This window comes from Micropterus dolomieu, linkage group LG08, assembly GCF_021292245.1.
Source record: "Micropterus dolomieu isolate WLL.071019.BEF.003 ecotype Adirondacks linkage group LG08, ASM2129224v1, whole genome shotgun sequence".
Taxonomy (NCBI): Eukaryota; Metazoa; Chordata; class Actinopteri; order Centrarchiformes; family Centrarchidae; genus Micropterus; species Micropterus dolomieu.
In genome coordinates, this window is record NC_060157.1 from 5503625 (window position 1) to 5526496 (window position 22872).

Genomic DNA, 22872 nt, shown 5'->3' on the forward strand with positions numbered 1-22872 from the left:
ATCATACTGGCTGTGGGTTTGGGGTTTGTTTGGAGTTTTCATTAAAAAAATGTCACAACATTTCACTAGGAATTGGTTATCGATAACAGTGCTTGTTGTCTTTTCACTACAGTTGCATTGAACTGTTCCCTCTTCATTATCTGAAAGGTTTCTGGCTTGGCGACAGACACACATATTAAAGAATTTAAGGGAAAATGCTGTCATAGTAGAACTCTAATACTCATATTGAAGAGGTCCCTAAATGTGGTTCTAAAAATGTTTGTGCGAATATTAATGATCGATCAGTCTTTATTTAAAGCGACTATAAATCAATAGTTTTATTATAACACAGTATCAAAGGACGTTGTTAAAACAATGTTTAAGGGGTTAGCTTGTCGTGATGTGACCTGAATCTGCAGTTCCTCTAGGCTCTAGAGAGTTTCAGCTTGTTGATAAGCTGTCAGGCCACAATTTTACTGTTTTGGTTTGCTCTCACTGCTTTCATAGCGTTATCTTTGGCCGCACCAAAAAAGCTCTAAAAGCCACCTGTACACCACCAGCACCAATACACGGACAGACAGAATTAGCAGCTAGCCTGTGAATGCATCATCAATCTGTCAGCTAAACAGGCAAATATTTCTCTTGATCATAAAATGCTCATGAATCTAAAACCTGCTTAGTTTACATGTGTGTAGCAAAAAGGGGTGTGATGTATTTCACATGCTGTCAAGCCACACATTAATTTTCTCTCGCAGTGAAATACAATTGTATAACTGATAAGACAGACTCGCGGACCGACCTGCTGATGCCACACCGGCGAACTCCCTGATAGTAATCAACCGCACTGCTCGCGCTGTGAGTCCAGACAGCTGTGACGAGTGGTAACGTCGCTGGTAGAGTTTTGCAACATACACATCTAAAAACCTAAGTGCAACTTTGCTCTGTTTGGGACTGTGAGCTGCACTTTATCAGAGCTGCTGAAGTTAACGTGTGTGTGTGGATCTGTGGTGAGATTTTGCCTGATCAGTGTTTCAGTTCCTTCCGGTTTCACATGCACTCCCAAACTGCGTTGATCAAATGGTCTGAAGGGATCAATAACGTAATGCACAGCAGAGTAAAGAGCAGGTAGACTTCTCATCAAATGATGACAATAGTCTCTTAATATTAGGACTTTTTTCTTGACATGTCAGAGAACAGAGATATGTGAGAGATTCTGAATGTGCTGAAAGTTTTGAACACGAGCAGAAAACCTGCTGAAACACAGGAGCTATTAAAGTCCAGGAGTTTATAACTGAATAAAAATTAAATAATTTCTAATTGAGGTGAAAAGGTGCCACAGGCACATTTAAAAAGGTTACTTCCCCAAACAAAGACACAGAAGAGGAGGGAAGACTAAATCATGCCGCAGCAGGGATGATTTTACATGAGAAAAGAAAATCTACAGGGGAAATAGATCTGAAAAGCAGCACAGAATGACTGAGGGCTGCACTGCATTATATTCTATTACAGTTAGGCTATAGATTTTGAATTGTCACCTGCCACCTGAGTTTCTCTTTACATACATAAAAAAAAATCACCATAAATTGATGCAGAAAAATTCATCAGAATGCAGGAAATAAAGTGTTTAATACTAAAAAAAATTCATATAATTTAGCATTAAAGATTTTTTAAAAATTGTGTTAAAATCTCATCTCGCATCTCGTCTCGTCAGTTAAGTGTCTCGTCACACCCCTAGTAGCAATGGTTAACACAGCTGTGTCGTGTTTATGAGTGTTCCTCACCGTGACCTTCCTGCCCTCCTGTCCCTGCTCTACCTGTTCCCCATCTTCCTCTTCCTCCTCTTCGTCGTTGAGGTACAGAACGTTCTGGACGCCTGCGTTACTAGAGCGGACCTCCAGCCGATCCCACTCGTCCGTGTCACCTGGGGACCAAACAGAGCACAGCGCGTTCGAGTAGAGGCTTTCATGTGCAAGCTGAGTTGCAGCTGTGCCACACGTTTTACACACTGAAAAAATACCAGGCCAGGAAAAACAGTGCAGAGCAGTAAGACAGCAAAACATGTTAATTAATGCCTCAACCTGAGAGGTTTTGTTTTGTTAGTTTGAATACTACAGTTCTTACAAATTATCATAGGTTTAATCATTTGAAACGGATGTACGGAAACCACCTGAGAGCAGGAAAGCCTATATTTGTCTCTCAGGGAAAGGGAGTGGGCCCTTTCAGTAACTGTTCTGCTTTCCTTGTGGGGGTGTCTTGGTTTGCATTCAGTTTATTTCCCAATAAAGCTAGCTAAACCACCATAAGCAGGTTTAAGAGCGAAACCTCCCACGGACAAATCAAACACTCTAATGAGTGACAGTGTAATTGCAGCACCTGCACCCTCTGCCCTCACCGTCTCCATCCAGGATGTAGTCTCGTGGAAACATGATGCCACAGCCCATGATGTCACCTTTGAAGCAGCGAGGACCAAAAGCGTCTCCAACGCCGCTGCCGTGAAAGATCTTGCCATCATCTGTCAGAGTAGCAAGAAAGAAACTTATTTATTACTCAACAAAGCATATGTGTCTGATAACCTGTGAGTTTCTGCAGGGTTCACCAAGTAAAATTTAAGACTAATAAGAACTTCTAAACACCACACAGAATGAAATGTAATACCTGATTATATAATAATTAACACCAAATTTCAGACTTCTTAAAACCAAACATGCCTTTCCTTTGAGGAAACTGCAGATTTTTGCAGAAGTCTTGAAGAAAGCTTTGAATTCAGATGCCCTGTGTGGGGTCATTTATGTCCCACACAGGTGGCCCTTTGCTGAACTTGACTTACAAGACGTTTTAATGTGTTTACCACAGTGTGCAACATGTGTACATACAATGTAGTGCCTCATTCAGGACATCCTGACATTCCAGTGAGATGATTATGTGTAAAGACGAAAGCAGCTCTAGTAAAAACACTTCCCCCCCCCCCCCAAAAAAAAGACAACATCCAAAGGAAATCAGCAAAACAACACATACTACAGTTGCAAGAGACAACAATGGGGAAAAAAAGGGCTAAAGAAAAACATTGCAGAGGCAGCCAGCAGACGAGCTCTCCTCAAGCGAAGCAGCGTGGCTGCTGCTGGTAAATATTTATGAAGTTGTCATGGGACCCGTCCCCGGCCCAGGATACTGTTTAAACAATCTCTATCTTAGCACCGGGAGGGAGACGGAGACACTGTATCATTACGGCTCCCATGCGGGGCCTTGTCACAACACCACACACCGGGCAAACGGTGCAGCCACGCCGGCAGAGGCGCAGCACGGCTAAAAATAGCAGAGCAGGGCTTTAGAGAGCGACATGGGCTGGTGCTGGAGGTGAGGTGGGGTGTGGACGTCCAGGTTTGGGCCTAAGGATGGAGCTAATTCACTGGGGCAGGAAAGGTGAGAAAATCCTGATGGGGCTGGGCGGATGTTTGAGACAGTAACTGGAGCTATGTTTTAGCACACAATAATATGTTCTGCTGCTTTTCTCAAGTGTGCTTTGGTGCTAAAAAGGATGGAAATTGAGACACAGGAATCAGAGCTGAACTGTGGCGGAAAATTTTTAAATTTATGTTTATGAGACTAGAGAGTTTAAAATTAGCATAGAGGTGTTGACCAAGGTTTGGCTCTGAGGCTGGTGGAGTGTACGGAGCAGCAGAATACTGGTGATGGTGTTAATGCAAGAGTCAAGATCATAAACTGAGGCAGTTGTCTGTGAAGCTAACAGAGGTAGCTACTGTGACCGGCACCAGGTGCTGGATCTAAGGGTGATCCAAGCAGCAACAACATGGTGAATACCGGAGGTGGGTTTGGAGACGCTCCCACGGGGAGGGGAGCGCAGGCTCTATGGCTGACAGAACCTGACCGAGGACTGAGACCAGCTGGGAACAAGAAAACAGGCTCTTTAGTAACATGAGAGTTTGTCTGGAAAAGACTGGGCTTCCCTGCCCAGGGAACAATGACTTCACAGACTCCTAAAACATGAAAAAGAGTCTGGGGCCATTTGGGAAGGGAACAGGGTGTGCAGGGCAGGCTGAATGTCCAGCGTGTATGAATGACAGTAGTAGAATGAAGAGGAGAAACATTATTTAGAACATTTTGTTGTAACACAAAACAAAGTTTTCTCTGGATGGCAGTTTTTGAGCTACGACAAAGGCCAAAATGTGGCCTGCAACAGACTAGGTAAGACTTTATTTCGTCTAGTCGATTGCTAGAAATGCCTTTTGTTTTGTTGTAACGTATATCCTAAAATGGTGAATACTGCTCAAAAGACAAAAGTCTAAGCTTTACAAAAGGATCAGTCAATGACATTGTTGTTCAAAATTGTGAATCACCAGAACCACGAGAGGTCCCTGAGCATACAGTCATAAATGTGCAAAAAAACCATTAGGCTGATGGGTTCAGTGGGTATGCAAGATTTGCTGGAGACAGGTTTTAGCTCTCGGCTTTATGGTGGCGCTGTTATGACAAACAACTTTGTGTTGGTTTTAGAGCTGAAAGGATTTGTGGATAGGCAGAAAATTATTTGCAACGGTTTTGATAATCATTACATTTTTCTGGTTCCAGCTTCTTCAATTTCAGGATGTGCTGCTTTTCTTGATAATGAACTCTTTATCTCTGGGTTTTGGACAGTTGGACAAACAAGCAATTGGATTTCATCACTATGACATTTTATAGACAAAATGTTTGAGAACTGCCACATGAAATATGTAAAATAACAGTTAGCTGCAGCCTTGTTTGGTTTGTTTACAAAAGTAGATTTTATACATACTTGTCTAAAGGCCTTATTCAGACATCACGGCAGGTACAGTGAGGGAAAATTTACCGTCAAGGATTGTGATAATAGATTGATCGTTTTTGCCAAATCTTACCCGTTAGGTAAGAAGGTAATATAATCCCCCAAAACAACATGTTGGTATTAAATATTTGTTTTTGCAGAACCTGAGCTAGAATCAGATAAGACCCCGTCACTGAAGTTAGACTGAGCCCTATTATTTCAGGTTGGCTTGGTGGTGAGGGATGGACGGTGGCGGTGGGGCACATCCTTCATCTGCGGGTGTTGAGTCATAGCACGTGTGAGTCACTGATGGGGGTTTGGAGGGGGTGACAGGGTTAATGAGGCTTGCTGAGGAGCACTCACTGGTTGGATGGCTGGTTGCTCGTGATAGGGCCCACAGGGGCCCGCAGTGCCCCACGGCCCATTAACTTGCGGAGCCAGCCCGAGCCAACACGCGGGATGGAGGTCCACACTGGGCCAGATCCCAACACAAACACTCGTGGTAACACCAGAGCAGGCCAAAGAACTCTCAAACTATACAAGCTATACAAAGGAGCAGTGATATGGTTGGCCGGCATTCGTGTACATAACTGGAATATATACCTTGAGTAAAATAACAACTTTAAAAGTCAATAATACTTTTTACATGTGATCCAGGTCAACACTGGTCACGTGCCCAGTACAACGCATCATAAATCAGGGTAATCAAACTGTACATGCAAGGTATAAATTTGAAAAGGAGGAATACTGCATTAAATCATTATGTAATTTATGTATTTGCCTTCAGGCTGCTTACTATCACTCAAAATACTATTTGCAGCAACTTTTTCTTAAAATCTAATGATAGAAACATTAGGACCACGCTGCTATTAAGAACACCATGAGTTATGATAAAAATATAATAATGAGTTTCAACAGTCCATACAAAGCTAAAACCTGACAAGAACATTATGGCAGACATTTGCCCCTTTAGATTCTGAGGTCCAAATATAAGAAAACCAAACATAAAGGTTAATAAACATAAGTACCACATGTCACAGAAACACCTCTTCACAGCATTCTTGGTTACAAAGCTAAAGTCATTCCTTCTTTAAACAATCCTGCTGTGGGTATATGACTATATACATTAACAATACATTACATTTTTATCAATCCCGGATGCGTGGTGGGGCGAGGGGAGACATGAAGAAGAGGCCCCGGCTGTTGATTTTAAGTAGCTGGATTAGAGCCTGCACATTAACCCAAGCATGGGAAGGCAAACCTCATATGCACAGCGTGGAAAACCACATACATCATTTTAGTCTCTAACAAATAAGATTAATGGGAGCTGTGCTGGGGCGTGCACATTTCTGTGGTGTCCAACACACGGCAGCCAAACCAGGCACACCGCAGCGCTAGACCTCTGGGACTGGCATGGTGAGGCCCTGTGAATGACCAGCCTCGTCTGTCACTCAGCAATGAGGTACCATCCACAGACTCCGGCAGGACGCACAGCATAAACTGTTATTATTATTAATATATCCTAAGTATAAATGGAATCTGCAAGGGATATATGGGGATTTAGGACTATAAACATCGACTCAAAACATGAATGGAATGTGCAGAGTGAACAAGAAAATGTGTTTTGATAGCTGATTTTGAGGTCAACTGGAAGAAAGTATATAAACCATCCTCTAAAAATAAAACCATACACATTTTCTGGTGGAAAAACATATGACAGAGAGTGACATTTGTGTTGTGTGAATCATTCAGAGGGAGAGCGGCTGAAATCCCCTGTGAGAAAGATTAACAAGGGGATGCTGCAGACGAAAATAACGCCGATAAAAGCCAGCTAGCTCCTAACTGCTTCGGTCTGATAAGGACTAACAAGATCTTGACTGTGACAGTGGACCGTCAGATAAAGAGCGGGCTACCTACTGTAGCTTGTACTTTGTAGTAACAACCACAAATTCTCATATCATGGCAGCAGCGTTTGATAGCTAATCTCTTAGCACTGATAGCGAGGGGTGCCTGGAATGGCAGCTGTGGGGGTTTTTGTGCAGATGCCTGTACAGATAATGTTCACAAGGCTGTCGTCACAAACAACCAAGACTGTGTGTTGTGTGTGTTGTGTGTGTCTGTGGAAGCATAAGAAGATAAAGATAACTAAACTCAGGTTTTTTGTGTTTGTTGTTTTTTTTGGTTCACTGCTTAGAGAGATATTTTAGATGACCAAACTTCCACAGAAACAGAGGGAGAGCGATTGGAGATATGATCCTTCATCTCTTTCTGATGCTGTCACCATCTGCTTTATCTGCTTTCTGTCCCTTTTATCTGCCTGCAATCGTCCTTGATCTCTGTTTGTGCTCGGCACCTTAACATCCAGCTGAGACGGTGCCCTGTGATGTTTGCATCTAAAAAAGGCAGCAGATAGATGCTTTAGAGGAAGACTATCAGATTTTTTTTTTATTTCGTTCAAAACAACCCTAAAGGGGGAATTCCACACTCACAAAAAGGAAATAACGCACAACCTTCTTTCTGATAAATCTGACAATACAGACTGAAAGGAAGAGAAAGAGAGACTTTTACCTGCATGATACGCCACTGACCCTCGGCTCCATCCCGGGTGTCTGTTCCTAGGGTAGTCCTGCACAGACACAAACAGTTACACAGGTCAGACATACATTTTTCACAGTCATGTATTTGATCGATTTTAACATTATGCACCATGGTGAGTTAAGAATCTGCAGGTATTGTTCAAATAAAAACTACACCAGGTAGTTTCACTGACTACCAGAAAGGTACTCTTTAAAATAAATAACCACTTACAAAAAGGGTTCCATATAAAATGAACCACAATGAACAACATTTGTCTTAAGGGGCTTTACAATCTGTCCAGCATCGACTCCGTCTCTCTCCCTAGACCATCGACTTGGGGAACGTCGGGGGAAAAAGTGGAAGAAACCTCAGGAACTACAAAACAACAGAACAAATGCCTCTCCCAGGACAGACAGGTAACTAATATGGCCCATTTACACATGGCATTACAATGCATTTTGGTTGATCGGATTGCATTTGAAGAGTGCTTGACCAAATGAAAGTACAGGTGTAAATGCATCCAAAACACTGTTCAGGAGGTGATCCAATCGGTCAGGGACGCATTGAACACAAGTGTAAATGCAAATGCGTTGTCAATCCGCATTCAACAACTACGTGGTCGGAAGTATGTACCAATCACAGTCTTCTGCAAATAAAATCAAAAGTTTGACTGTGCAGACAGGCAGTTTGTACCAACAATGTTGTGCTAAATTCAATATAAACTACTAAAATAACAGAAAGGAGCCCACTTGATGAAGAAAGGTAGTGCAAGGAAACGGTGCCAGGCGGAACTTAAGTTCCACTTTCCGGCGGAGCTATTACATCAGCGTCCTGCTGAAGAGAGACAAACATAGTGTATAATCCATGGAGGTAAAGAAATCACTGTGGAAACAGACAGTTCAGAAATGAATGATAAAGTCTGTAGTTATATAGAGCACATTTTGGACCCGCGCAAACAAGAAGAGGATGTGACGTTCGGTTTGAGCTTGATTGGATCTCAATGTGGACACTAGAGACACATTAATATCAGGTGTAAATTAAATCAGGTTAAAATCTGGAAAGGATTTTAAATGTGTAAATGGCCCCAGAGTTTCCCCATGAACAGAAATTACAATAATTAAAATGCTGTCGCTGAATGCTTAGCTATTATAAAACACACAAACGTGGACAAGCAACACAGAGTTTAAGCTTTAAATTTCGTGGTATGCTTCACTATTTCAAGAGAAAAGAGGATGACGACTAACTGATGAGTTTGGGAAACATAATGCTGTATCAGGTAACCAGTTTGGCTGGGGTAGCTTTGTAAACTTCCCTAAATCCAATAAAGAGTGGATAGAGCTGCTATTATTAGCCTAAAATCACTACACCACTATACACTGGATGTTACCGATGTCATTTCTAACATTACCGGTTACCACAGAAAATAATGCAGTTTGTTAATAATATGCTGGTTAGCTTTGTTAGTTATGCTAAGTTACTACTAAAGTAATAGTACGCTAGTTAGTCTTTGCAGCTTTCGTTAGAGCAGTTACCCATTCCTTACACTTTTGCTCATTTTTGGTTTTGAAACGTTACTAAAAAAAAAGAAATCACACTTCAAACTCTTTAAACGCAGAGTATTGCTCCATGCACACTACTTCAATATGACGAGAAACCCAAAGCTTGACAGGCTTGACTGTCAATCAACTATAAATTACAGGTTTACAGTGTTTCCCAGCGCACTGTATTGTGACCAGTGCAGTTTTAAATTAGGTTGTTGAATTCCTTTAATAATGTTAACATGCTAACCTTTCCGTTTGCCCCCTCTGCTTTGCAAACCTGTCAGTGTCAGCTACTTATCTCAGAGCTGAGGATTTGTTTGTGTGTGTCACCATCTGTCTGCATGTATAGTATATATGTATCCCTTTCTCTCCATGTTTCACTATGCCAACAGAAATATCTAGTGGGCCAACTTTTGATTAAGATCAGAGGTAATTAGCAGAGATTTTTATCTGTCTTCTAGGAAGCACCTCCATTAACTGTAGAAACACACTACTGAACAAGAGAGGGAGGAGGACGGCAATGACATTATGCTAATCTTTTGTCTCTCAGTAGTCTAGTAAACTTTCTCTACTGCTTTTCTTTTTAGCCAGTATTGTAAATGCTCCGTATTTGTATAGCGCCTTTCTAGTCTTTGCGACCACTCAAAGCGCTTTTACACTACATCGCATTCACTCACATTCATACACTGAGCAGAAACTAACATTCACACACATTCATACATAATTCGGGGTTCAGTATCTTGCCCAAGGACAAAACATGAAGCCTGGTGGAATGAACCGCCAACCTTCCGATTAACGGGCAACCAGCTCTACCTCCTGAGCCACAGCCGCCCGTATTAACGGATAATAAAAAGGCAACAAAAAAGACCTCGCATTTTCATCTCAAGTTAAAGAAATTCAAAATATGAGCAGGATGATGTCCAAAGAAAGAGTCAGCTTTTGGCGAGTCACAGTTAAGAGAAGAGTGCTTTTTATCCAAACAAAAACACAGCCATTGATGTCTTAAGGTAGAGACTGAAGAGGCAATATATTACTCAATAACAAAAAGGGCCAATTAAATTATTACTATTAGCACCTGTGTGGAGAAGAGACATGAGAAATAGGGACACTGCTGACAGACAAGCTTGGTCGGGCCAGGCAGACAGAGTGCAGCATTTGAGGACAGGACATCAGGGAAACATCAATGATGCTTCCTGAGATCCCTTTTGGGGCTTGAGGAACAGGAAATGGAGAGAGAGGGAGAGAGAGGGAGAGAGAGAGAGAGGAATGCAGCTACTGCTCCAAGCCTGAAACCCCTTGATCCGCCAAGTCTGCTCCTCTTCCCCCTCGTCTCGACCACAAACCGGAGGATTCCTCTGGCTGACTGGCATGTGGGCTGCATCTCCATGAGGAGGAGAGCGACGGCTGGGTGTTTGCTCCCTGATTGATGATCCACAGACACTGATGTGAGCAGATTTTGAGGAACACTCTGAAATAAGACAACATTAAGGATGGCTAAACAAATAACGGGAGGATTAATAGTGATTTAATGTAAACCGCAGACTTCTGTCTGATAAATGGATCAACTATTAAATGCCTGTTTTCATTGCTGTCTTCTTGGTAATCGTTGTGTCCATCTTCTTGAATTCAAAACATATATTCAATGTGCTCTATTTGTCAAATAAGTATGGTGGATTAATGAGAAAAACTGAAACACTCGGAAAAATCGTAATAAATTTTCATACAGACATTCATGTTCCCGAGAGGATGAAGCCTATTGACTTTGGTGATCCCCTAACTTTTCCTCTAGCACATTTGTGTTTCAGAGTGAAATGTCTTGACAACTCTTGGATGGATTGTCATTGTGATATAGTTTCATTATCAGGTCAAAATTTCAATTTATCAAATACAATATTAAATTTGGGGAAGTTTAGTCACCAATGTTACCCAAGGCCACATTATATGTGCTAAACACATTAGTTACAGCCTTTTCTCTTAATTGTGTTAAATGTAAAAACATACAGTTTAAAATTATGAACATGTATACAATCTAAGCAGCCAAAACAAATTATGTTAGAACCAAATAACAGTTTGATTTTATTATATTCCTTCTCATACTTACAATACAAGTACTAACAAGCTGCAACTACATTGCTGTTCCAGTCCCGGTAACATGAATGTAGCCGTCAACTGAATATTTGAGACCTCTTACAAAACACGAGTCAGATGGAAACCTACCAAAAAAGACAATTTTAACCAAATCGTGGTGTGAACGTTAGCTTCATTAGCAAGCTAGCTAGAGCTGACAAAATGGTAATGACAGTTTTTATTTCAGCCGACGAAAGTCCCCGGCTAGAAATGAGCAAGAGCTGCTTTTGTTTATTCAAGGACCCAAAGCTTGACCGGTGTTAAGGGGGATGGGGCTGCGTGAACAGTAAACTGGCAACAAGCAACACATTTTTGTCTTCAAATGAATATAACATACTGCAGCTGCTATAATGTACATGATACCTGAAAATCAGGTGGGACAATTCACTGTGCAATTTTACAGTAGCCCCTGGAGAACAGAAATACCATCATAGTCAGGCATGATATCTTTTCTTTTTTTGCGTAGGCTTCTTTTTAGTATTTAACATTCATTGTGGTAAATGGGGGTAGAGCATGTCTAAACAGGATGTCTAAGTACCTGAAAACACTATTTGACAGTGTAAAAATAAGATTTTTATCTTCTGACTCTTCACCCAGTTAGAATCCGTTTTAGCCACAAATTCTGTAAAGCACAGATCATATTGTTTTGATGGACTTGAAACAGCTTTCCTTCAGACAAAAGAAACATTCCAACCTATTGTGGTTTGGAAATTACAAGTTTTTCAATCAGTGGTGGCGCCACTGAAATCATACCTTCACTAGGCTTGGGCGGTATCTATTTTTCAAATGTTCCTGACATTTCACCTGGGAAACGACCGCAATTTTTTAATTCACTGACCCAGATTTTTTTTTAATGGTAGCATGCAAAACCGTGCCATGGTCAATTGTCAAAGTGCAGACGTATCAGCAACACCAACCCTTCGATATCTTCATATAAGTTGCATAGCTACTTTTTGTGCGTGTAGTGAGAGTGTGGTTGAGCAAGAGCATAATGCAGCGGAGCAGAGGAAAAGGTGAGCAGTGATGTTTAGCAGTAAATGTACAGTGAAGGTTAGAGTTTGTCAGTGAATAAAGGCTGCAGCTGTGTGTGTTGTTTACCAACTGCTCGAAAAGTGAACAGGTTTATTGCGTTGTATGTTTCATGTTAAGGGCGAACTATCCAAAAGTTATATCTGCAGAAGAATGAAGTAGAGAAAAGTACCTGGTACTAAAAGCGAGCAGAGTAGAGTTTAGTCAAGCAGTACCGTGCAGTGGAAATACAACTTTTCTCTATACCACCAGTAGAGACTGACCTCTGGTGGTGCGTGCTATCCACTAGTCTAGAATACACATCCTCAATACAGCATCTCCTTTCCAGTTTAATAATAAGAGGATTTATTTATTTATACTGGTATTTAAAGTCATACCTTCAGGATTTCTAAATACCCTGGTATAGTGGAATACCTTGATACCGCACAAGCCTACTACTCTATCAACATATAATGTATTGAAACTATGCTGAAGCGACTCATCAAGAAACTTGAGTTAATTGATTACTAAAAACTGTTGCAAATTCTTTGCATCAACGCTTCGTTTAATCAATATAACAATTTATAGCGTTTTCCTTTTCACACGGACAATTATTAAGGTCACACAACGTGCTTACGCTGTGGATGACGTGACTTGATGGCGTGGTTTGCAAAATGGAGGAAGAGAGAGCCAATGGGGATGGACGAAGAAGAGAAAGGCCAGAGAAAAAGAAAGTGTACAAAGTATGGGATCATTTCAGGCTAAAAGAAAACAGAAACTCTGTCTACTGTAAAACGGAAGTAACCTACCACAACAGCACAATGGCAATGCTTCAGAATCTGAGCAGAATGCATCCAGTCTACGCATCGAGTCACCGGAGTGGACCCAAAACAAGGCAACGTTAACGTTAGCATTTAAGATGAAGATGAGATGAAGGCTAGCAAAGGTAAGGCACAATTCTGAGTTGTAATGTGTAACCGGGCATTTGTTGTTATTGTTGGAATAATCTTACTAAAATAATCGATGGCTGCAGCCCTAATGTAAAGCTTTTTAGAGAGAAAACATGTGTTAACCAGCAGGTCCACTCTCAGGTACTATAAACTTACGAAACATGGTCACTACCCACGTTGGCCTGAAGAAGACAGTGAAATGCAAGCTGCTTCTAAGAACAACAAACAGTGGCGTTGTGTCCACAGCATGGTGGAGCAAAGGCCTGCAGCCTGCATTTCCACATGGTAGCAGAGTAAACAAGTCTGAAAGAGGAAGAGCGGAAAGGTGCGGGCCCGAGCAGGGAACCGTGTGGAAGCAGATAGCCATCATCTACAGCAGCTATCAAACTGGCATATCACAGAGCTGTCTAAAAATATGACTTAAACCGTGAATTACCCACGCACTCACATCCGTTGTAAGTGTTGAAGATACAGTTTGCAGGGAGGGAAAAGTAATGCGTTGCTGTTTGTACCTGCCCACACAACCTCACTTATAGGGGTTGGGCAGAGACTGTGTAGTGAACTAATGCAGGTCTGTTTGTTTAACCTTGTGTCATCAGGCTAAAACCGCGAGCTCCGCACACGATAACAGCAACCATCATTAGCTGATGATCTGACTGGAGTGAGGAGAACAACAGCCTATCTGTGTGCATGTGTTTGGGCATGTTCATCATGGATGCAAGTGCTTTCTTGATACAAACACATAACACAGATAAATTATGAAGTTTGTTCTGTTATTAAATGAGCGGCAGAAAAGATGATAAGACGGAGCTTAGCAGCGTTCTACTCGGAAAAACAAGTTTTTAGTTTTTGGATCTGGAACCTTTTAGGGTAGTCACTCACATGTACAATCTGCATTTCAACTGCAGAAACCTAGGTCCAATTTTGATTCAAAGACGACAGCTTAAGTTCCTGCACCCCCAGAAGTCCCGGTTTCAGAGCTGATATTGTCCAGTGGCCTTAGAGCTATTGGGGATGGAGTTTGCAGGACTGGTCAAACACAAGCTTTGACACGCCTACAAGAGTACAGATTTCAGAACGCAATGAAGCACTTGTTAGTACTATCAATATGAGGACCTGAATCTCATTGAATGTTATTGACATTTAAACCTGCTGTGGAAACAAGTTGTGAACACAGCATATCACCAACTCCTGAAGGACATGTGTGGCCCTTCGGCTGGTTAATGCTTTACTGTGTGTTGGTACCAGCTACTCTCTAACTGTGGCTGTTTGCTGCTGAGGGAGTAGCTTTTTCACCGAAAACAGCCTCTTGTAGCGGCTGAAAAAAGTTATGCCTAGGAGCACCTCACACGTTGTTGTTGTGCTGGAGGTTCTATGTGTTCCTCAACTTCCAGATCAGAGGCCTTGGCACATTGACTGATCCTTTGTTTTGTCCTAAATTGACCCCGTTAGAATAAACAGGTCAACAGGAGCAGCACTGAAAAATGGTTAGTAGGACTACAGCGTTACGGAAGGAAGGGGATAAGAGCTGTTCCCAAGAGCTGGTCCCAGGGCATACCAGGACAGAGGAAACACTGCCATTCCAGCCTCCTGAGCAGTTTTATTTCTTGTTTGTGTGTTAGAGTGCATACTGTTAGTCATAAAGCCACACACACACAAACCTGTGTTTATGTACATGTCCAGTGAGTAAGGTCATCAGAGAGACTTGAACTCCGAAATCACTTTTATTTAGACACGGATCGCTGCTGAACCACCTTTAGTCCTCCGTCACGACTATAACACATATCCATCCATGTTTATATACCCCCCACTTGCTTCTTCACTTCCCTATCCTCCCACAGGGTTATGCTCTTTTTCTTTTTTGTAGGATTTTAGGGGTTTGTTTGTTTTTCAGGACATGAGGGTTTTCCTGCTTTTTTTCCTGTGTTTTTCATATTCTGAATAGCTTCCCTTGATATTTCTACCTCCCAACGTTCTACCTTGCTACCCCACCTCCTCAACCCCCCACACTCCCATCTACCAGCTACACTCTTCCACCCCATAACTAAGCCTAGATCTCTCTTTGTCCCACAGCCTAGCAACCGGTGTGTACCGGATGAAAAACAACCGTGCTACCAAGCATATGCATGCTGTACATTCATGGAGACTCTTATCTTCAGAGGAATGAGAGAGAAAGCGAGAGGTCATGACAGGTCTAGGAATGGCAGTGGGGTCAAAACAGATCTTAGATTACAAAACACACACAAAACAACACATTTACCTTGCGTATAAAGCATTCAAACTTATCACATAACACAAATTCCTCCAACTTCCTTGTTAGACAGGAAACTTGCAACAGTGGCTTAGGGGATTAAAGAATTTACTTCCACTTTTCTTAAAACAGCTATCAATTTTATTTTAACTTGCTGAACCTAGACTTTCACTTTATATGGCATCTTTGCATTGAGAGTTTGACCAGAATTAAAACAATGTGCTTCAAAATGGGAAAATGTTTGGTCATGCAATTAAGGCTAAGGCTGCATCCACATTACTACGATCTCCTAGCTACCAGCGCTTTAGCTGCGTATCAGAACCAATCTCCATCTGTAAAAGGACTGGAGACACACGTCACATGACAATTCACGCATAGCACGTGACAATTCACGTACTGGTGGCATGTGGGATACCGGTGTAAACAGGAAGCAGATTGTCCGCAGTTGCAGAAGATTCGAAGAGCTGCTAGCAAAGACATCAAGGTCAGTAACGCTTGTTATTTGTTATCCATGTTGAATTACTACTACGACTACTACTGGTACTTCAGGCTGCTGTTGTATGTTTTCTTCTGGAGCGGGGTCATGGGATAGGAGCCCGACGAATCATGGAAGGATACACCATGACTTGTAGGACCCAATCAGGAAGCCAAATGTGAGTATTTGCCTCATCGTTTCAAAGTTTTCACCTGTCAGTACTAATAAGCTACCCCAGAGTGTAAAATAAAAGTGTTCGGATTCGCCGTTTTAGTGTGGACGGCAGGCGTAAACGTAGCAAATGTGAGTGCTTTTAAGGTCTGGTCTGTGAGTCCTTTATGGCTAAATGTCACCATGCTAACATTCTAGCAATGACAATGTCAACTTGCTGATGTTTAGCAGGTATAAAGTTTACTGTGTACACCATCTTACTGTTAGCATGCTAAAATTAGCACTAAACACAGAGTGCAACTGAGACTGATAGGAATGCCATTTAGTTTTGCAGGTCTTTCGCCATAAACGAAGTTCCTAGACAAATAGAAATAAAAAAAAGAAAGTGGTGACCAACCAATAATTTCATCAAACAACCCCTGCTGCAAATTGAAATCTGTTAATTTTGACCGGCTACTGCAGATGCTAGGGACAAAACGAAAGAGAGAGCAAGTTGGCACAGGGGCAGAAAGAGATTTTTATAGTGAAGAAAACTGAGTGCAAAGTTGAATCTGGAATCAGCTACCACAACAAACAGAGAGAGAGAGACAGACGGGTAGAACCTGGCAGTCTGTCGGGTATTAATGAGTGCATTTGTGTTTATATTCAGGCCTACTTTCTTACAATGGGATGCTATGTGCAAAAGACCAGCATGCAAACTTGCAACAGCTGTTGAGTAAACAGTCATTACCCAAGCCCTTCAATTTGCTGCTTTATCACCTCTCCTGGACTTAAGCTTAATGTCTTTATAATGAAACCCAGATGCAGACAGAAAAGTAGTGGAGCAAAAAGAAAGGAGAGGAGAACTCTGAGGAGGTAATGGGACTGGAGTTATCACCACTCAACTTCTTCCTCACCCAAGGGAGCATCGTCTGTGTGTGTTAAACTGAGAGCATGTGTTTGTGCACGTGTACTTTTTTAGCTCCATCAGATGATATTCTAGCTTTCTTTTCTCTAAATCCACAGAAAATAATTACTTAAATACATGTAGATTCGGAGTACAATGTGATTTAGGTTTTAAAGTCAAACTGATAAAATAAAAAATAAATTTTAAATAAAAATATATAAATGTAAAATACATTTTTGCTAAGAAATCAGTAACAGTGTTGTTGTTGTGAATTGTGTACTCATAGCAACACCAAGCCAAGTTTTCCTGCAGAGACAACAGACACAACATTAGTGTTCTCCAGGGGGCACGAATCTGACTGTCACTGTTGGTACTGTAATAAAATTGGTGCAATATCTGTGTTGGCGTGTAAAAAAACAAAAAAGTAACAGCTCTCGATTTCACCAGTTTCAATGGCCACATGGGTGTCGTTAGCCATTGCTTATTCCATCTGTGAGCACTCTCTATGTGACTCAGGACATTAGATTCTCGGTGTCATGATTTGAATCACAGAGCAATGTACGGAGGACTGACGTCGAAGGTTGACCCACGACGAAGGTTGACCCATTGCTGTGAGTTTCAACAGTCTATTCATTTGCTGTTGCCACAACTGGACCCATGAAGGACAGACAGCTAATGCTAGCTAGACCCCTAGTATCTAGTGGGAATCAACATTAACCTTAGCATGCTAGGCTAACTAGCATCAACTTAGTTGTCCTTTCTGCCTAGCTTCCACTTTACACATGAATACAAACACAACAGCACAAAGCGTCTCCCAAATGTTGAATGTTACAAAGGGCCAGATGTTTTCAAATGCAAACAGTACATAACAAACGTTATGTGGGTTTGTTGAGAAAGGAAAAATAATTTATCGACGTTCGTAGCATGTACAGTAAGACCTGTCAGTAGTGCACCACAGAAATTGACATCTCTCAGATGTCAGTCAACTTCTACCAAAGGTAACAATCAGAGGCCTGAAGTTTAAAAGCTGTTTCCACAAATACGTCCAAAAACTGTTTTATCCTCCTGTGAAAATCTTTTTAAAAATATGCAAAAAAGCTGCAGCATTATAGTTCATTTTTCCTTACACAGAAAGTTCTACTTTAAGGGTGAAACAAGGGAAACACGGGTTTTCACCTGGGGGATGGTTTGGCCGGCAACACATCTATGAAGAAGATAATATTACCAATAACTATTACTACTTGATTCACTGTTGTGTTTTTTACTGTTTCAATGTCTGGTGGAAGCCAACAAACCTAACGAGAGTGTCCCCAAAAAAGGTTCAGATTTTAATTATTTTTGATATTCAGAAATGTGGTTTGGTTACTGTGCAAGTATGTCTCCTACTCAGCCTCCCCTCTGTGTATGCATCTAAAGCGCTGTTGTTTGTGCATCCCTCTGTTCCTGTTTTATATAAATTGCCTCTGAGACCTTGAAATATGTTATTTTTGTTATTAAAAGGAGCAGCGTTTTGACCCTGGGAGAGATAGTGCTGGCAGCTCTCCACAGACCTTGGCTTTGGCATATTCCACATTCATTAACACTTTCCAGGCTACAGGCTACTTACACAGTGTAAAGAACATGAACCCATACTGTCGAAGAAACAGTTCCTGGATCAGAAGAATAATTTGGTAAAAATGTAATTCAAATAGGTTTTGTGAGAGAATCCATCTATCAGAAAGCATACATTTATTAGATTTCAATGTCCTTTATAAGATTAGTAAGGAAGATTCAAGTGTAACAGCTGCAAGATAATAAACTATTACTGCTAATACTTTGCATCCTTGCAGCTGTGTATTCCCTTGTTCTATTCACTCTCTGCATCTCTTAATGTGCAGCGGTATCACTCAATGTCCAAAAATCTATAGGTTTGTCTGTTTTATTCTTCAAATGAGTTCACCATAGTAATTGTCACTTGCAGAGTTGCAGTGCTAATACAGAAATTGGAACCGCATGTGCATACTTTGGAAAAAGAAATAAAGGCTCAAATGAGAGGTAAAATTTATCTAATTGTATTTTCCTCTTGGAGGTGGAACTACCTCTCTTTGGAACTACCCAGAGTAGGCCATTAGTTCCAAAGAGAACAGCTAAGCTGCTGGATAACAGGCAAGAAAATTAAGATGATAATTGTTAACTACTAGTCCAGTCTATTTCAAGTCTTCGTCCTCTAAAAATGGATTTAGCCATTCATATTTTCTCCATACATTTTAGATTTACATGTATGTTGGGAATCCTACCTTTAAAATTACAAGAGTGCTGCTGTTCTTTCATTTGGACAAGTTTACAACATTCACAAGACAGGGCCAGAGGAATATTTTGCACATGCTAAATACCTTATTCCCAATTCAGGTTTTTGTCTTAGTTTTCCATCACTAGCATGTTAGCTTAACGACTTGTTGAACTATGGGAACCAGAGGGGGAGAGCATAAGAAAGCAGAATAAGAGTCAGCCAATAGGAGGCTTAGTAATGCAGCCTACATCCCTTGAGTTCTTTGAACGGTACTGCCTAATAAATTAATGTGGAAAAATTGAGGAAGAGGCCAGAAGTGTAGGTGTGTGTGTGTGTTAAATTGTCAAAATTTGTTCTTTTCCTAGAAAGCTCACCCTTCTTGCCAAGCCCAGAGCAATGTAGCACTTTTCCCCTGAATCAACGATCTCCAATTCATAGTAGTGGCAGCGGGTGGTGAGCGGCTGGCGGGCCTGGGCCAAACCCACGTCCATGATGCTCTTTCCTTTGCCAACATACTCCAATAGCTGAGGAAGGAGATGAACACAGAGGGGAGAGAAAGAAGGCAGGGGTTAAAATGTTAAGAAATAAACAACATAAAAAAAGCTATTAATTAAACAATACAATACTTTTTGTCTAGCGCCACCATGAAGCTGACATTTGCAGTTCTGAGTAAAACAACTGTTGGATGGATTGGCATAAAATTTGGTGCAGAAATTCATGTATTACACATGACCCTTAACTTTTCATCTAGTGCCAACAGTTTGTCCAATACTTTGGTTTATGTCCAAATACCTGCAACACTAATGCCATTCCTATCAGCCTTAAGCATGCTAACACTTTTAACTAAGATGGTGAACATGGTAACATTATACCTGCTATCAGCATAATCAGCATGTTAGCATGTAGCTCAAAGCACCATTGTGCAGTCTTACAGAGCTGCTAGCAAGGCTGCAGACAACCACTGTTACGGATTGTGTAAGTGCAACACCATGAATGCCTTTGAGGAGACTGTCCAAAGTGTCTCATCCCTTTCTATGATGGCAGGTTTTTTACTTCGCCTTTGAGGGTAGCCATTAAGAACTGCTAGTGTTGTAGTACTCGAGACCGGTCTTGGTCTCGTCTCGGACACGACCACATTTGTACTCGGTCTTGTCTCGGTCTCGGACATTGAAGACTTTATTTGAAGACCAGTCAAGACCATAACTTTGGGAATATCAATAATTTGCTTTTGCATTGTCTGATTTATTTGTTAATGTCCTAACTTTGAGTGGATGTAAAATGTACTGCTTCAAATGCAACCAATAACCCTATTGAAAAATGTGTTATCGTTAACAACTGTCACCCCCAAGGCCTCCACCCTCGTGCGATGGTAAGCATGGAAAAGGGGTGTTGAAAAAAGATGCTTACGTAGATTTCAGCTCTTAGTGTTTATATGTGGGTGTTTTAATGGGAATGTGGATCTTACAGATCAGATGTTATTAAATTTTGAGCTGTCTTAGTTTCAGTTTTAGTTTATTTGGTTAGTTGGGCAACGAGGCCCAAATATCACAACGGTAAGTTGGAAAGTTGAGATGGAGACAAAAGATGGAAGACAGCAGATCAAGCACGGGCAGGATCTTTGGCCCAGTGTTGTTCCAGAGGCGGGGAACTTAACCACACAACTAGATTTTGCAAGTGTATCCCAAGTGAGTGGGCACCATGACAGACTGACACTTCCAAATCCAAAAGTATCAACAGCCACTTGAGATTGCATGTGCAGCACCCGATAATAATGCAATTACTTTTAGGTCTATTTTAGTATTAAGCATCTTAACAGGTGAAGATGGGTGGGTACAGGTGAGTAGGTGGGCAGCTAGGCAACCACAAAGCCTTTAGGCTGAGCAATGTTTCCATGCTTTGAGTGCATGTGTGTGAATGTGTGAGCATGTGCTCAATGAAGAAAAACGCCCCCAGTTTAAAAGGCGAGGATGACAGACAAGGTGGGGGTGGACAAAATTGCTTCTGTATTAAGCCTTTGTGTTTGCATCTGTGTGTTTCACTAGCTAGCCGCTTGAAGGACACACCTGGAGGGAACAGTTATTCAACATCTACATCATTAAAAAAAAAAAAGAGTCAAGTGTCTCAATTAAGTTATTACCATTTTCCCTTTTTGTTATTCCCTGTTGCTTAGTGATACATCAAACTGAAAATAACTCAGAAATGAAGCTGAGGCAATCAAAACGTTTCATTTCAGTCTCTCAGCTTGATGGCAGATTATACTGGTTTCTTACACAATACATAGTTCGTGTGTAGCTATAATTTATACAAGATTCAGTTAAGTGCCAATTTTTGTTAATTTAAAGAGATTAAAAACAAGAGGTGGTTGGTAAATGTAGGCAGCATTCAAGCCATGACCACACTAAGGAAAAATAGTCCCAACACCAGAGATTTATGTAACCCATGTGAAAAACTGAAACACTGCATCAATGGCACAAAACATAAATACATTGCAAACACATTACAATGAGCTAATTTTTTGCTTTATATATAAAATTTTATTGAACATATTTTCTAGGTTTTAATCTTTAAAAACCATTAATGAACTTTTGTTGCATGTCATTCTGCATGCCCCCCCCCCCCCCCCCCCCCCCCCTTTTTTTTTTTTTTTTTTTTTTACAAAACATCTTTTAAAGTTTGTTTTTGTAGTTGTTGTTTTTTGACCCGATCAGTCCTTTAATATAATTACAATAACAAGCCCTATCCAAATTAACACTGCTCTCTGCTAATAAGAGAGGACAGATAACAGATTTGTTGCAATAGAAGCTTAGCAAATCTGTGTATTTTTCCAACTAGAGCAACCAAATAAATCTCAGATTTTCACTTATATGCAACTAACGCTCACACGGTACAGAGCCCAGCTGCTATTAAGGAGAGCAGCGCTTTCACGCCAGCAGGCTGATGTGGACACAACACATTGTTCAGTAAAGGAGGGATCAGATTCTGATTAGCTTTATTTCCCCCCATACCCTTCCTTACAATCCTCAGGACATCCGTTATTCTGTTCCCTCCTCTTCCCCATCCCTAATATTTATTTACGTTATGTTTATATTTATTGTTCTGCACCGAACACACAAGTTGAATTCACTTAAAATAAATCCTCATAAAACATTTGTAAAAATGATTTTCAAAAACATTTCAAAGCATTCATCATTTGTGTGCCTGCATGAGAAACAAAACAGGGACCCAGCCAAAACAAATTGCTCCATACAGCAAAAACTCCACAGGGTACCTTTAAGAAAAACATTTTACTAGTCATCCAACAGCAGCTAAACTGAAGGTTTTTAGAAAAGGTACTACAGATGAAAAATAGCCTCTTGGCTAACTCTGGCCCTTTACAGCAACATTTATTAGTGTGCACTGTCCCTCTTAAATAAACCAATAAATTAAAGCAAATAAATAAAAAGGGAGCACTCACTGAAAACTTTCAACTAAACTATTCAAGGAGGGTTAACATCAAGGGCAACTGGGCTTGTTTGAAGATACTCAAAGACGTTTCGCCCTTCATCTCTCGGATAACTATGACCTGGATGACTGAGAACCTTCACAGACATCTTTCAACTTAACTCAATTTCTCAAAAGAGACCTGTAGACATGAGCAGCAATAGTTGAATCTAAAGTAACTTGATGTCTTTTTGTATTGCTTACAGCTTGTAATTAAAAGAACTACATTCTGTAACTGTTGATTATACACCATAATTAAAGTCAGTGCTAACTTCTCCCTAGTGTCCTACTGCAAAGCGCTGCTCGTTCACCGCTGGAGACAAAGCTGTATTCCTTTACACTTTCTTTATAGTATTCTGC

General features: G+C 41.0%; 1 protein-coding gene across 1 annotated transcript in view; it reads right to left on the bottom strand.

The window, feature by feature from the left end:
* Positions 1-1760: 1760 nt before the first annotated feature.
* spryd3 (SPRY domain containing 3) overlaps positions 1761-22872 on the bottom strand; it is a gene marked incomplete at its 3' end in the record, with an annotated part of 53010 nt that continues 31898 nt past the window's right edge. Inside the window, 4 exon segments of the mRNA XM_046057588.1 lie at positions 1761-1900; positions 2372-2491; positions 7346-7403; positions 19407-19556. Coding sequence (XP_045913544.1) covers positions 1761-1900; positions 2372-2491; positions 7346-7403; positions 19407-19556 — 468 coding nt within the window.